Raw genomic sequence first — 15,109 nt, 5'->3', positions numbered from 1 at the left:
AAAACCCTTTTATGAAGTGGAGACATCTTGTAACATCTTCTGGATCAACTAATTCCAATACATTGACATTAGCCCAACACCAATCCATTATTTAATCCAACAACCATGTGTTCATTTGATGGGGTTGATGAAAGACTGGGAAACCCTCAGTAGCGATGTCTAGAGTTTATTTAACCAAAGCCAAAAGATGAGTAAAACATCTGAAATCAAACATGCATGTATTCTTGGGATGAACACAGCTGAATAAGAAATAATTAATCATGCCATAATTCTGCAAAACATCTCTTTAATTGTTCATTCTTCACTGTGAAAATGTAAAATAGTTTTCTTTCTTATTTACACAGAAGACTAACTCACGTTCCTGAGAACACAGAGATATCACAGTACATGTTCAACTGAGCTTTGGTAGGGCAGCAGTGTGCTCGCTCCAGGATCATAGGTAGGGGACTTTCCCCTCGCCCAGCTTCCCCATTAACCCTGAAACTTGTTTCCAAAAATATCCCAACACAGAAAAGACAAACCGCTTGCATAAATACACATTTTATAATTGACACAGGGAAAGACGTTAAGCTGTTAGTTTACACCTACGACCAATGTGGTTGAACATTGTACAACTTGAGCTCAGCAGGGAGAATCCAGAGACTAACTGATGAGGAGAAACATGTGCTATATGTTGACCTCTGAGAAGTACACTTCAGTAGTATTCACTTCACAATGCCTGAATATACTATAACACAGCTTGAGTCACGAGATAAATAGCAGTCCTTCCCCGTGTAAGCTCACTTTTATATTGTGTCTTTAAGCTAATGGAAATGTGACTGAACTGTCTAATTTGCTCAGTTAGCCTGAAGACTCCATTAGTGCTAAAGTAGTATGGAACCCTAGTCCCAGTTCCATTTGGCCCCACCCTGGATAGAGTCTAGATAGGATAGGCATAAACCATACAGCCATATTTACTATATGGATGGCCATTTTTCTTTCAGTTAGTCTATGAGATCCAAAAGGATAGAACGAAGCTAGAGGACTGGGCTAGGGGTCAAAATGGAACTGGGCCCGACCCTCCCTGCCACCAAACTGTACTGTACAAACAGAGGAAAAGAGTAACTGCAAATGAAACCGCAGCAGATTAAGATAAATATCATACTAGAATTTTGTCAGTAACACCAAGGCCTTGAATGGAAAGAGATTGACAACAAATATACATACACCTTCGCTATACTAAATCAATCGTTTTCTAGATTGGAAACCAATTAGTAATATACAAACTTTGCAATAAAAAATATGATTTGTAAATATAGCACTGTATATAAAATTAGAAAGGTATATCCAACACAAAATAAGGTCTTTAAGAACAAATTCAAGCAAATGATCATCAATTGGCAAGGTGTACAATATTGTACAGAATTGAAAACTCCCTTCAATACATGTAGGCATCAAAATATGATAACATAAATGTGTTTAAAATGCACAGATAGTAGCTATTTAAAATAAACAAATGTTTATAAAAATGGCACGACTGTAAACATCACCTATAAAGCTACAGTGCTTGCTACTGCTTTGAGGCCTCTGTTGGAGTAACCAACACAATCCTAACGATGGGCCTAGATTGCCCTGTTTCGTCTATGGCAATTGTGCTTCTTTTCATACCCACAGTTGGCACACGTTGCACAAAAAGTAACAAAATGGTTGCTCAAAACAATGTACAGAAGGGAAATTATACCACAGAATTATGAAATTTCATGGTACATGTTCTGCTTACAAGGTTACTGAAAACTGCCAAAGGAAGACACAGCCTACTGGACTGGACCTAATAGGCCATGGAATGAGGTTGATTCTGGACTGGGCATATACTTATTTCATCAGTATTCTGCACCAGATAACACTTTGGAAAAGGAGATACTTTTTCATTTACAGCAGATGTGTTGAGACCACCATTCGGTCTGCACCTGCCTGCCTGTTGCTTCCCCTGGTATCTGCTGCACCATTTGATTGTAGAGAAACATCACTTCCTCCGGAACTCTCTCTCAACTTCCTGTTCCTGTCTGGAGCTAAAAGCTGAGTGAGAGGCTCGACCACAGCCAACGGCCACTTTAAATTAAGTAACAGAAACCAATGTGACAGACCTATGTAAATGAAGCACCAGAAAGAGACTGAGAATACGACAAAGCCCTAGTCATAATTACACCACGAACTCAACTGCAGCACATATTTTGAGAAACATATAGCGACATACTACTTAGCCAATTGGTCAGTGACATATGCATAGGAGAACAAATGGGCCAACAGATGCAACGTCATGTTGGAAAGAAGACTTAGTACAGTGTGTGGTTTTCACATGGACACTTAATAGACAATTCCTACTGAAACAAGTCCAAGTCTCTGGCTTTGCTGTTAAATAAACCTGAGGAAGCATTTTCAGTAGATATAAAACCCCTCCTATATACCTCTAACTAAATCTTTAGCTTAACTACTGACCATCATTTACCAAAGAAAATAATAAACATACTGTATATAAGAGAATAAAAATATAAGACTGGTTCTGGTGCTATGGCGCTACTCCACCAAGATCTGCTCAGTTTTAATGGCTGTAATGAGGGTGGCGGCGCCAGACGAATCAGAGCCCTCGTCTTTGGGAAACTCCTCCCCCTGCAGCAGCCGCACCCCTGACTGCCCCTGCAGGCCTGCTAGAGCCCCTTGGCTGAAGCACAGGTGCTTGATGACCTCGTTGGGGCTGGAGAAGGTGGTCTCACAGACATTACACTTGTAGGGCCTGGCCGAGCCCAGGAACAGCGCCTCCATCTGGCTGGTGTCGTCCCCTGCAGCACACAGCTCCATGCTCTGCCGGTCCACCATGGTGTAGGCGTCGGCGCCCTGGGTCAGGCACACGTGGCGAGCCGCCTGGTTGGCACGACAGAAGCTCTTGCCGCAGGCGCTGCACTTGTAGGGCTTTCCCGTGTGGATGTACATGTGCTCTCGCCAGTGGCTCTTCTGGATGAACTTGCGTCCGCAGGTGGCGCACTCGTACTTCCTGCGCTTCACCTCGCGGTCCAGGTCAGCACTCTCCAGGTTGTCAATATCCGCAATGTCCGATGGAGGTGGGGTGTCGGCCTGGGACTGACACCCGGTCGCCCACCCCGACAACTCTGCTCTGGGAGAGTCCATGCTGAAACCAGAGGGAGGTGCTTGTTCGCTGTCACTAAGCATCTCAACTGTCATGGCAGTGGACCGTTCTCCACCTCCCCTTAGCAGTACCTCCTCTACCTCTGGTGTAGTGGCTGCTCCTCCTCCTGGGAGGACAGGTGAGTGTGCACCGCTGGGCTTGGCCACCAGAGGGAGCCGGGCCAGGCTGTGCTGCAGGAGGTGCTCCCTCAACAGGCTCCTCTGGTTGAAGCGGTTGCCACACAGGTGGCAGGAGTAGTGCTTCCTGAAGGAGGCATTCCTCTTCATGATGCTCGGCTTCACATGGAGAATGGTGTTGGAGCTACCCGAGGAAGGCGCCTCTCCTGTCGGGGTGTTCCCTCCATGCTCCTCATACGAGGCCCGTTGGCCGCTGGTCGAAGCCTCCACCATTTCCTGAAACGAAGAGTCCAGCTTGGACACGTGGTTGGTGAATGCCGCTGTTACAGCAGACGTGGACGGATACTTCCTGTCAGGGAGGCTGTCCAGGTCAAAAGGCGAGGAGAGCTGGCGCCGGACGGGCAGCCTACCGGACAGCGCAACCTGCTTGTCGGAGATCTGGATGCCAAAGAGGGAAGTAGAGAGGGGCAGGCTGGGCTCTGGGTGGGAGAAGGCTGTCTGGCTGGCCAGGCTGGCCTCCTGGAGGAGGGGGTAGGCGTGGAGGAACTTGACCCCCTGCTCCAGCCGGGCTGGGTCGATGAGCTGAGGGGCCAGCTTCCCTGTGTACATCAGGTTGAGGAGGTAGCTGAAGATGTCTGGCTGGATGTCGGCTGCCTTCAGGCGGACACAGTCACTGAAAAGAGAATTCATGGTATGAATAATACTTTATTTATCGGCCACATCAAAACGTCTTGGAAATTGAAAACACCGATGATGCAAACAAAAGCTTTTATTGATCACCATACATAAACATGGTCCTTTCCTTATTGAGTTGCACATATTCTACTACAACCTTTAGGTGAACTTGTTTGAACAGTCCAAGCAGGGCTGTATTGGGTTTCAACTAAACTTTCTCAGTTGTAAATCATTACGTAACGTAATGTTAGCCTAGCTTAACGTCGCCTACAGATAGAGCCGATGCCGTGTTGTTTACCATACCTGTCCTGGTGTATGAAGAGCATTCTGAAGTAGTTTGAGAAGGCGGCCAGCACGGCCTTGTGGGCTTTGAAGAAGACGTCGCCGATGGCGATGGTACAGTCACACAGGAAGCCAAACTCCCTCTGAGCGTTGAGCTGCTGCAGGAGGATAAGACCATGGTTGGCCAACTCCATTCTTCAACCTGCACATAGAAAGACACAAAGACAGTCAGTCAGGCAAGTCAGTCAGTTGGTTAGTTTCCTGTCTGGAAGAGGACCACAATACCACCAAAGAGAGAAGTCTGAGAGGGCCACTGACAGCTCTGTATCACCACAACAAACGCCAATGTAGGCTAACAAAACAAACACTGTTGTTGAATCGAGGCAATTTAATGGCTTATTTTCTGATACATACCATGTAGCCTAGGCTAGCGTACGAGTTAATGTATGAGCATACTATTTTAAATGTAACATCTTTAAAATACCAAATCTAACATATTTTCATCAAATGTATTTCAAAGCAGGGAAGGGCTCTTGTCCTAAACATAGCCTAACAGCTCAATGTACAATAAGTACAAGGAGCTGTTTAACATCAGATGACCTGATCTCAGAGATTATGAGGTTCGCAGAGCTATTGACTGGATGGTTTTTCCACAAGGCTGGCTTTAACCACGTTAGCAAAAGCGTTCGATGGGAAAGGAGACAGAATGGGTGGTTTCCTTATTGACCTCTAGGCTGCAGCTTCCGGAGGACTATTCACACAACCCTACAAGCTGCCTCAGGGGACAGGATGCAGAGGAGGGGTTAACCTACCGTATATTTAGGCTAGAAGAACATCCATTTGGAAGAAAGAGTACACCCATTGAATGTATTTTTCCTTGCAGTTATGTCAGTTGAACAAAAACGACTGTATAAAACAAAATGGATGATGTGGAATAAGACACCTAAAAGTTCCTCCGATATCCATAGACCTCAGTCACCTCACCTCTGAACCCTCAGCATATCCAGAGGGAGTGCAAATACCGCCACGGAATTCCAGCCAATCTGAAGTGTCAGATAGAAACCGACAGATCCATGGAATAAAGGTGTATGGTTAGGTAAGTAGCCTAATCTCTTCTGGCACAATCTGCTCTCAGTCCTTTGACGGGATTCCAACCCCCTTGCATGCCTACGCCCTTTGAACCCTTACTCATAGGGAGTGTGCTCTCTGCTCTGGCCACCAAGACAGCTGCAGTTGACCCCTAAAGGTCACCACGGGATTGGAGGCTTTTGGGCGTCACATGATCAGGTTTATGTATATCTACACATTCCTGAGGCAAGACTGACTGGTTCCACCCCTCTACCAACGGGAATGGAGCCTGCAGGATATAACACCCATTCTCTCACTATACCACACAGGAACACCACAACACTCAAGTCAAAACCCTGGGCAGTAGGCACTAGGCTGACTCATGAGCCTTCTCTTTACATGTACATAAGGAGGAGGGCTGCCCAGTGGCGACCCGTCGTTCAGGCCAGGTGGGGCAGAGCCCCATCTGCTTTGAGCCCCACATTTGTTTAACAAATAACTTTTTTATTTTTTGGAGGGCTTTCCTGTTTTGCATGTTATTGTTGCATTAACACATATCAGTTTGCAAACAATGTAAAAAAATATATATATATATCATTGAGTTAATAAAGCCGCATACAAACATGGTCTCTTTTTTGTTTTCTTGGGTATGCAGGTGTTTCAGCCTAGCTCAGTGCTTTCTGTGGTGGTGGGGCAAGCCAGCAGAAAATATGGAGTGTTGCGCAGTGATTGGCTCAGTGTTCTGTCACTCATGGGATCTTTACATCACTGCCAAGTGTAAGAGCAGACCTTGAAAATTCGAGCCCTTCGGCTGCTGCCATAGAAGTGCCCATCCATGAAGGCTCAAGGTCATTGGCCACAGATAAAAAGACGTCAAATCACGTTATATGTACAGTAGCTTCAATTGGACTGATCATGTCAACATCATACTTTCACCATCTTAGCTAGCAGTCATCATGAATCAAGTTGACAATCTACTGGCAAATCCTTTTAAATCCTTGTCATATGAAGAGAAATTATAGACTAAACGTATCGGTGCTCATCGGCCATAAACATTACACAACAAGTTGGAAATCACAAATTCAACGAGTGGTTTGGAAGGAATCAGGGACAGTGGCTGGTCCCAAATCTGGGTATTAAGGGGCTCTTTTCCAAGTTTAAAATTATAAACATTCAACATTGGCCATGCTGTCAATGAAGCATGAATTGTGCCACGCTCAAAACAACTTAACTGGGAGAACCGCCACGCCACCTTCCTGTTCAAGTGAGCCGAGCACAACAATGTGAGTCCAAAAATGTATTGTATGCTGCTTCATAAATGATGTGATATGCAGGAGAGATATGTATACTGTAGCTAAGAAAGTAATACTAAGTGTATGCTGTGTAGTTAGGGCTCCCAAGTGGCGCAGCGGTCTAAGGCACTGCATCTCAGTGGGAGAGGTGTCACTACAGACCCTGATTAGATTCCAGGATGTATCACAACCGGACGTGATTGGGAGTCCCATACGGCGGCGCACAATTGGCCCAGCGTTGTCCGGGTTAGGGTTTGGCCGGGGTAGGCCGTCATTGTAAATAAGAATTTGTTCCCAACTGACTCGCCTAGTTAAATAAAGCTCAAAAAGATGTTAGTAGCCCATGTACCTCAACCTAAAAAATGTGGTCTATTTACCACTCTTAATTTCACCTACTGTTCTGACTGTAGCCTATAACCTGTTTTACAGAAATGTAATCATTGAATATTGTAAGAGCTTTCATTGTCTGCTTAGATGCCCCCTTTATTTAACCTACGGTTCTAACTTGGTGTACAGGGAGAACACTGTAAGATTGGCCCATGTTCTGAATTCTGTCGCTGTACATTTCAAAAGTGCTAAACAAATAGTTATATTGACTAACGTTACATCCGTCCTAGCTCGCTCTTTGTCTCAATCGAAATTACGGATTGCCTCTTATCCGCTTGTCATCCCCTTATGCCATAGCTTGTACATCTCATTTTGTCATTAGAAACGTCATTTGTTTAAGCAAGTCAGCCATATCAGCTATGTTTTTTTTAAAGGCAGTAAATGAGGCTGAATGAACTGTTTCACTGCCAGACAAGGCTCCGCTGATAGCCAGGTGCAGCAGCGGTAAGACGTTGGGACTGCTTTATGTAGGCCCTAACAGTTGGCAGGCACCGTCTGTCACCGTTATAGTGCAATTAATGTATTATTTAGTGTTGTGGCTTTGCTGGCATGCATTCCACTTTTTTATTTTGCCCCACCAAGATTTACATGCTAAAATCACCACCTAATCTGGAGTTGTCTGAAGAGATGAAGAGAGCAACTCTCAATCTGGTCCAGACACAATAGTCTACTACTACTGCTGGAAGACACTGCAGGCTAATGTTGCAGCCTTGGTGGTGATTAAACAATATTGACAAATATGTTTATTAAATCCATTCTGGCAAATAAAATAGCCTGCCTTACATTATCAGAAAAGACCATCATGATATTTTGTGTAGAGGCAGACATCCAGCAGTCAATTTTTGAGACCTGTGACACTCAATAATTATGAATGAGTCATTTAGTAATAGTAAACCTTTGAACAGTCACTCAAGAATTAGGAATCTAGCAGTAAAGTACCATGTGTTCATAGTAGTCCTATGTGTTTGTAAGAAAGCGCCGCCCCTATTGTAGACACGTGGAACGGCCCGATATCCCGCAGAGAAACCACTTCCGCAGTACGTTTTCGTCCTAAACAAAAAATAGCCCTTACAAAACCTATAGGTGAACGCCTATGCTGCTGGCATGTCTAGTTTAGCTATAGACCCACGCCTCGTCAAGTAACAAAATTATTTTAATCGGTTTCATTTAGGAGCTGAAACGGTGTGTTCGAGCGCGCCACGAAGGCTCAGGCGCTAGCCTCTGCTTTGCCCCCCCGACTAGAGGAGCGGTGTAGCGAAAATAAACGGAGCCTCATGAAATGGACAAGGGGTGGTCGCCGAATACATTTCTTAAACTTCAAAGTGACCGATTTATTGAAACCGTATATAAATTACATCAGTCGGTATACAAAATGTAATGACGTGCGGGTAGACTTACCTTTCTACTCTGCTTGCCTTGAATCTGTGGAGTTAGTCGTGTTGTTGTTTGTTACCGGAGGACTTGTCCGTTGGGCTTGCAGCTGCTCTGTTCCTCTCAAGAAGCATTGGTTGCGATGGTCGTCGGTGTTTTCCGGTCGGGTTACGTTACAATCACATGACTATGTAGGGCACTTAAAAACAGCAGTTCGCTTAACGGACGGGGCGCCTGACAAATTCTCTTTGGGAAGGGAACCGTAACCGCCGTGTGTCACTGTGAATAGAGAATTGTATCCTCCTCGTTACAGCTAAACGAAAAGGACTATAGAGGGCGAGCACTGTATGATAATTTATTCAATCTCCGGTTGGGGCACGTTAAACAAACCGATGTAGGGGGAAATAGCCGTAGGTCGCCAACCCCACCCCCACACAAACAGATAACGTTTAACGTAGTCTACAATCGTGACTGCATTTGCATTTTCGGTTGGTAGCAAACAAGAGCTTCCTGTAAACAAACGAATTTACCGCCGCGGTGAGTCTCTGGCAACTGTCGCGAGGCAGACGTTCGTACCCAGATTGTTGGCTGCTTTTGGTTCAATTTGTAAATTAGAATTCTGGGGTTCTCAAAGTGCGCGAGGGCAATGAACTAGTTAACTTTTTAATTTAATTTCAGTATATTTTGTTAGGCCTAATCTAGTCCCCCATGAATTAGTTTAATTCGGCTATGTTGGTTACACATGTTAAAATGTGTTTCAGATTATAGGATAAATTGCAATACACGTTTCATGGTGCAGAACATGTATGATTTGCAAGAAATGACTTTGGGGCATTTATGTATGATTATGGGTGTGTTTTTCCTCTATTTGTCAGTGGTAAATACTTCAGAAAATCCTCCTGGCTATTTCAAGCCTAAAAGGACCACTACAGTTGTCAACTGAGGTGTTTGCTGTGCTACAGTTGATTAACAGGGTCATTTTATATTTTCAAAAGGAGGAGTCAAATACAATTCAAGAGGATCTTGATCCAGGACATGAACCACCAGCAGCCACCAACCTGATAAAACATTAAAGAAACACCACTGTACAACACTCCTTATGGCTGCTTATTACATGGTTATATGCTGCTTATGACAGTGTAGGAGGCTTTGTTACAGGGTTCAATATAAATGCTACTGCTACCCATATTCCTCATGGTCAGAATTCTGGCCATATCCATGGACTTCTGTGGCATTCTCAACAGGATGTGAGCTAGCATGACCAGGGAGAGAGAAAACACACACACATCGCCTGCCAGGAAACTCAGGAAGTGTGGGGGGGAACTACACACACACACACAGATTAACTAGTAGGCATACAGACACACAAATACACACCCATAGTCATAGAGGGCACAAACTTAGACACCCACACACCAACTTTGTCATTGGATACACAGGAGTCTCTGGGGCACAGTGACCTGTGAAACTCATTGGAATGGATAGATGTTGCCGAATGCAAACACAGAAGCAGAGCTTTCCTCAGGGCTGAGTTTCAGGTTTTAAAGCAGACATATGAAACACTGTAGAACTCCGATCTGATTAATAGACCGGACAGAGAGTTTAAGAGCAAATTGGTTGAAGGAGACTCCCTTAGACACAGAGATGGAGTAAAAAAGAAAAGGGCTAAAAAGGGAGAGGATATAAAAGAAGGAAACAAAAACAATAATATGAGCTTTTAGAACTGGTGCCGCCTGGCCCTGCTAGATGCTACTACTGTGTGAGATGTTAATATGACTGTCCCTCTCATTTCCATTAATATACAGGGGCTCTATAGCGAGATAAAATAGGTTTAACCATAAACAAAACTCAAGCTGATGCTAGAAAAAGGGTGACGGAAACTAAAGCATGTTCAAAGTGTTTGGGGGTTGATTGAAAGAGGCAGACTAGATAAATGCTATGTTCAGAGCTCCACTCTGATTCACACTTGAAATCAATAATTTTTTATCAATATAATTTCCCCCCAGACCATAGGAGAGCTGCCATCTGGGCAAAGTGCATGCACAGTGAACACATGCATGCGCCCACACATGTCCAGTGAACAGGCCATTCAAATGAGACGCTGGAATTTCACATGACTGCCCACAACACTGATTTGCACTAAATTGATTTTTCCATACAGGGTAAATAACACTTACACTATATTGAATCTTCATTAAACATATCACTTCAATTTATGTTTTAAAGCATATGAGAGATATGAGAGAATATATCAATAGGCTACAAAATGTGATTACAATAATCAGTCACTCGGACAAGCAAATCTGAAGAGCTCAAAGCTCACCAAACGCACACAACCTACTCATGTTACCATGATCACTACAACATCCACGTGAGAGAAAACTATGCGTTAGTGGAATCTATTCTTTATTAGAAATGCAATTTAGTGGAGGTATGGGTAAGCAGAACCACCTTTTCAAACACAGCATTGATGTTAACCCCTCTGGCCGTGGTCTATTTTGAAACCAGAGTGTCTCTGAGTCACTCCACGTGTCCCCCTCTCGCCCCTCACTCTCCGGTTTAGGAAAACAGATCTGGAAGGGGGGGAGCGCTGCAACACCGGAGATTGACAGCTTGATACACCCACTCCACGGAACTACATGTGGGACTCCACATCCTGCCAATGGGATGCCTGCTCCCATGTTCCCATGGTGATTGGTGACCTATTATACTGCCACTACCGAGTGGCGCAGCGGTCTATGGCACTGAATCTCAGTGCTAGAGGCATCACTACAGACTGGTTTGATTCCAGGCTGTATCACAACCAGCCGGGATTGGGAGTCCCATAGGGCGGCGCACAATTGGCCCAGCGTCATCCGAGTTAGGGTTTGGCCGGGGTAGGCCGTCATTGTAAATAAGAATTTGTTCTTAACTGACTTGCCTAGTTAAATAAAAAATATGGGAAAATAGTACTTATCTCTCATCCCATTTTGACTGTCTGTTTTGTATCTGACCCATACTTTATGTTTTCTATCTGATTTGGATCAATACTTATCTGCAGGGAGATAAGTGGATGTGCAGGAGTAGATTCAATAAAATACTATGGTCTGGCTCTAGCCTTTTGGGGACCCTAAGCGAGATTTGGTATTGCAGTTTTACAGACAATTTCCTGCAATTCTACACATTTTGCCATGTTAATGATATCTGAGTGAGATTGACTAACAAAATCAATGGGGGCCCCCTGGAAGTCAGGGCCCCTGGGCACATGCCCTGCGTGACAAGTTGGTATTCTGCCAAGTTTATTTGCTAAAATTGTCAGCTGACATGGCTAATTGAGTGGCTATTAGTGACTGACATAACAAGAGAAAAACTGCTAATGCACAACCATATTTCGAACTTGCACCTTATGTATTCTACTATTCTAACTCTTAACAGTAAGTTAAGACCCCAACTGAGTTCCAAAAAATAACAAAATGTTGGGACCTTATGCTTGGAGTCAGCCCTGACTATGGTCACTGCACTGCATTGCATTCTCTACCAATGCAAAGTTAGCCTATGTGCTCTGTGAAGTGCCGTCTCTTGACTCTATGGGGTGCAGAACATATAACAACTTCATAGCCTATTCTTTTGCATAGATTCTGAGATGTTAGGTAGAGATCAGTGAGGATTGAAGGAGTAAAGTTGCTGATTCACACACAATTTTGCTGGTAAAATAAGTTTAGCACCAGCGGCCTTTGCAAAAGCCTACAGCTACATTCTAGAATGACAATTTCAAGATAGGATAAACTGTCCTACACATATTCATGCAAAAAAACAAAAGGCAGCCTCTCCTATTTGCTCAGACACCTTAAAAGCAGGCTTCAGAGGGCGGTCCCTAGTCACAGGACTCTTATCCAAATTCCTCCCCCTTCCCCCTCACTCACTCACACACACATTCTGTCTCTCTCCTCCCAAACCCTCTGAGGGCCTTTGGGGATCTGCGGTTTCGCGATAGAGTGGCTTAATGTCTCCATGGCAACCATTGCCCTGAACTACAGAAGATGCCCCAAAGGATGCCGTCACATTTGAGTACCCCCCGGGGCGAAACGAAGTTCCGCACACAGCAGTGAGATAAGATGTCTCTATTGCAGAAAGCCCCCAGGTGGGCGTCAAACTCACTCACTGCTCTCTGATCTTAAAAAACGCACAGCACAGTGAGAACACCAAAGCAGTCCTGACCAGATCAAGGCAAGCAGTAACAAATTCTACTGCAACTGAGACCAGCCTCAACTTGACACTCTATAGCTCTACATTCATTATGTAGAAATAGTCACAATGTTTTGGCCTATAAGTGCATCCAGTAGACTACTGAAGTGGTTTAAAGGGGAACAGCTTGGGAGGAGTCTGAACCAGCAGCCCTGTGGATATAGGGCAAGCACACTAGAAGCACCAGTGCATTAAAAGGTCAAGACCTCTACGCAGACACAGCATGCTTACATTACATTCTGTAGTGCACTACAGTTTTAGAATGGCAGCATAGCCAACAAAATGAAACCGATTAATTTTGCCAATACATTTTCTATATACTTTCACAGATAATGTTTTTTTATAGTCTAAAGAATCGGTTCAGATGAGTAACATTCAGTCACCACTGGATGGTGGCATTGGGTAGTTTAATTTAAACTACAATAGTAGATGTGGAGAGGTAGAATAGGCCTGCTTTAAAAATGCATAAAACCTTCCCAATGTTGTCCTAAAAGCAGTGACATCAATTGATTGATGAGGGAATTTCATCTGTTATTGTTGATATTCACCATATTTTCTTTACACATGTTAATTGCCTGCATATTAGTAGGATAACCCATGGGGTAAATGGGGAAAAGCACTGAAATATATATGAAGTTATATTCTACTGATCGTGGACTTCAGGAAACAGAGGGAGCACGCCCCTATCCACATCGATGGGACCGCAGTGGAGAAGGTGAAAAGCTTCAAGTTCCTTGGCGTACACATCACGGACAATCTGAAATGGTCCACCCACACAGACAGTGTGGTGAAAAAGGCGGAACAGTGCCTCTTCAACCTTAGGAGGCTGAAGAAATTCTGCTAAAACCCTATTCCTTCGCCACAGGAATGGCTGAACGAACCAGAGGCAAATAATTTCTTGGTTTTAGAACTAAATGAATAACCAACTCCCAAAACAAAACCCTTGTTTTGGGAGTTGCTATGAATAAAGTTTTTCAATTTGAATGTTGTCATAGAAAGAACCAGGGGTTGAATGGATGTCGAGATGTAGAACTTGAGGCCTTGTTCAGGAAAGTGGATTGTGTGTGGAGTTTGTTGCTGACAAGAAAAGTTATTTTATGACATGGGCTTCTGTGTACCACTTGGTAAGGGAACCATGTTGAAGTCAAAGAGAGGACGTTGGATAAATCACAACAAAACTGAATCTGAGTTAGAATGAATTACATGCGGTGGCAGGTGTGGTGAAGATGGCCAAGGTCGAGCCTCATCCCAATGATGAAAAGATGATTCTGGCTCTGTGGGAATTCGATTTTTGGGAGAATGGATCCTTGCCTTTTGGTGGATCCATACATGGTAAAAGTAACTTGAAGTGGAGTCGTGAGGATTTATTGCATTTTTCCCATCCAGAGCCTAAGCACAAAAACTATGCCTCTCCGGAGAAAGGTGCCATTGAATGGAGTGATAACTGTGGTGTTAAGTGTTGAGGAGGATCATCTGAAATTGAAGATTCCCAGTTTATGTGATGCCCTCCGTTTGGTGCAATGCAGACCCAGTGGAGGGCGTGATGAAACAGAGAAGACAATGTCTGTTCTGCTGAGTTTTGTATGCAGTCTTCACCTGACAAATTCAAGTTAGGATGTGTCAGTTATCCTGTGAGAGCTTTTGTCCCAAACCCATTACAGTGTTTTAGGTGCCTAGGTTATGGTCAGGTAGCAGCAGTGTGTCGGGAAAAAAAGTTGTGTGTGTTAACTGTAGGGGTACCCATGGTTCTGGAGATCAGAAGTGTCCGGTTAGAGAAAGAATAGGTTGAGGTTGCAAGGATCAGAGTAGTACAGAAGGTGTTGTATGCTGAGGCAGTGAAGAAAGTAGTAGAGGAAGATGGGTACAGGGCGAGGGATCCTGAGAGGATCCCTGTGAGTAGGCTGAGGCCAATGGAAAATTGATTGGAATAATATGTGCTTCAGTAAGGTTGGTTTCTTAGCCATTGTTATCAACTGTACCGCAGAAGTGTAAATCACAGAAAATATATTTTGTGAGTGCAGCTGCAGAGAAGTACTTCGGATTACGAGATTTTACCGCAGAAGAGTTACAGGGGGTGCTGAACGGTAGTGTTCTGTCCTCCCAGGCTGTTGACTGCAATATTTAACTTTTTGGGCAACTGACCAAATTAACATAGAAATGTGAGTTATAGATTTGTCATCGTTATTGAAAGCAAGCGTAAGACGCGGTAGATCTGTTCTATGTGCGCTATTTCTATGCCTCCTGTTTTTAAGTTTCGTTTTTGCTTTTTTTACTTTCGGTTTTGTACATCAGCTTCAAACAGCTGAACATACAATATTTTTGGTTATGGAAAATATATTTTACAGTGGTTTAGATGGAACAATGATTCTCTACACAATTACTGCTTGTTTTGTCATATAAACTGAAATTAGGCAAACTATTAGGAAATAGCGGAGCAAATTTAGCATATTGCTCCTTTAATAGTTGGCAGGGTAATTTTTATTTTTTATTTTACCAAGTATAATGGATTGTAC

At 43.9% G+C, this 15,109-nt stretch overlaps 1 protein-coding gene across 1 annotated transcript; it reads right to left on the bottom strand.

Annotated features, from left to right (window-relative positions):
• Positions 1-156: 156 nt before the first annotated feature.
• zbtb2b (zinc finger and BTB domain containing 2b) lies at positions 157-8,853 on the bottom strand. Its single transcript, XM_038962305.1, has 3 exons — positions 8,400-8,853; positions 4,276-4,456; positions 157-3,970 (listed from the first exon to the last, which is right to left on the bottom strand). Exons 2-3 carry the CDS (start codon positions 4,446-4,448, stop codon positions 2,554-2,556), a joined length of 1,590 nt encoding a protein of 529 aa, XP_038818233.1. The 5' UTR covers positions 4,449-4,456; positions 8,400-8,853; the 3' UTR covers positions 157-2,553.
• Between the last annotated feature and the right edge of the window lie 6,256 nt (positions 8,854-15,109).

Source organism: Salvelinus namaycush, chromosome 24 (assembly GCF_016432855.1).
Source record: "Salvelinus namaycush isolate Seneca chromosome 24, SaNama_1.0, whole genome shotgun sequence".
Classification (NCBI taxonomy): Eukaryota; Metazoa; Chordata; class Actinopteri; order Salmoniformes; family Salmonidae; genus Salvelinus; species Salvelinus namaycush.
The sequence above is the reverse complement of the archived record's forward strand: the minus strand, read 5'-3'. Positions and strand labels throughout refer to the sequence as shown.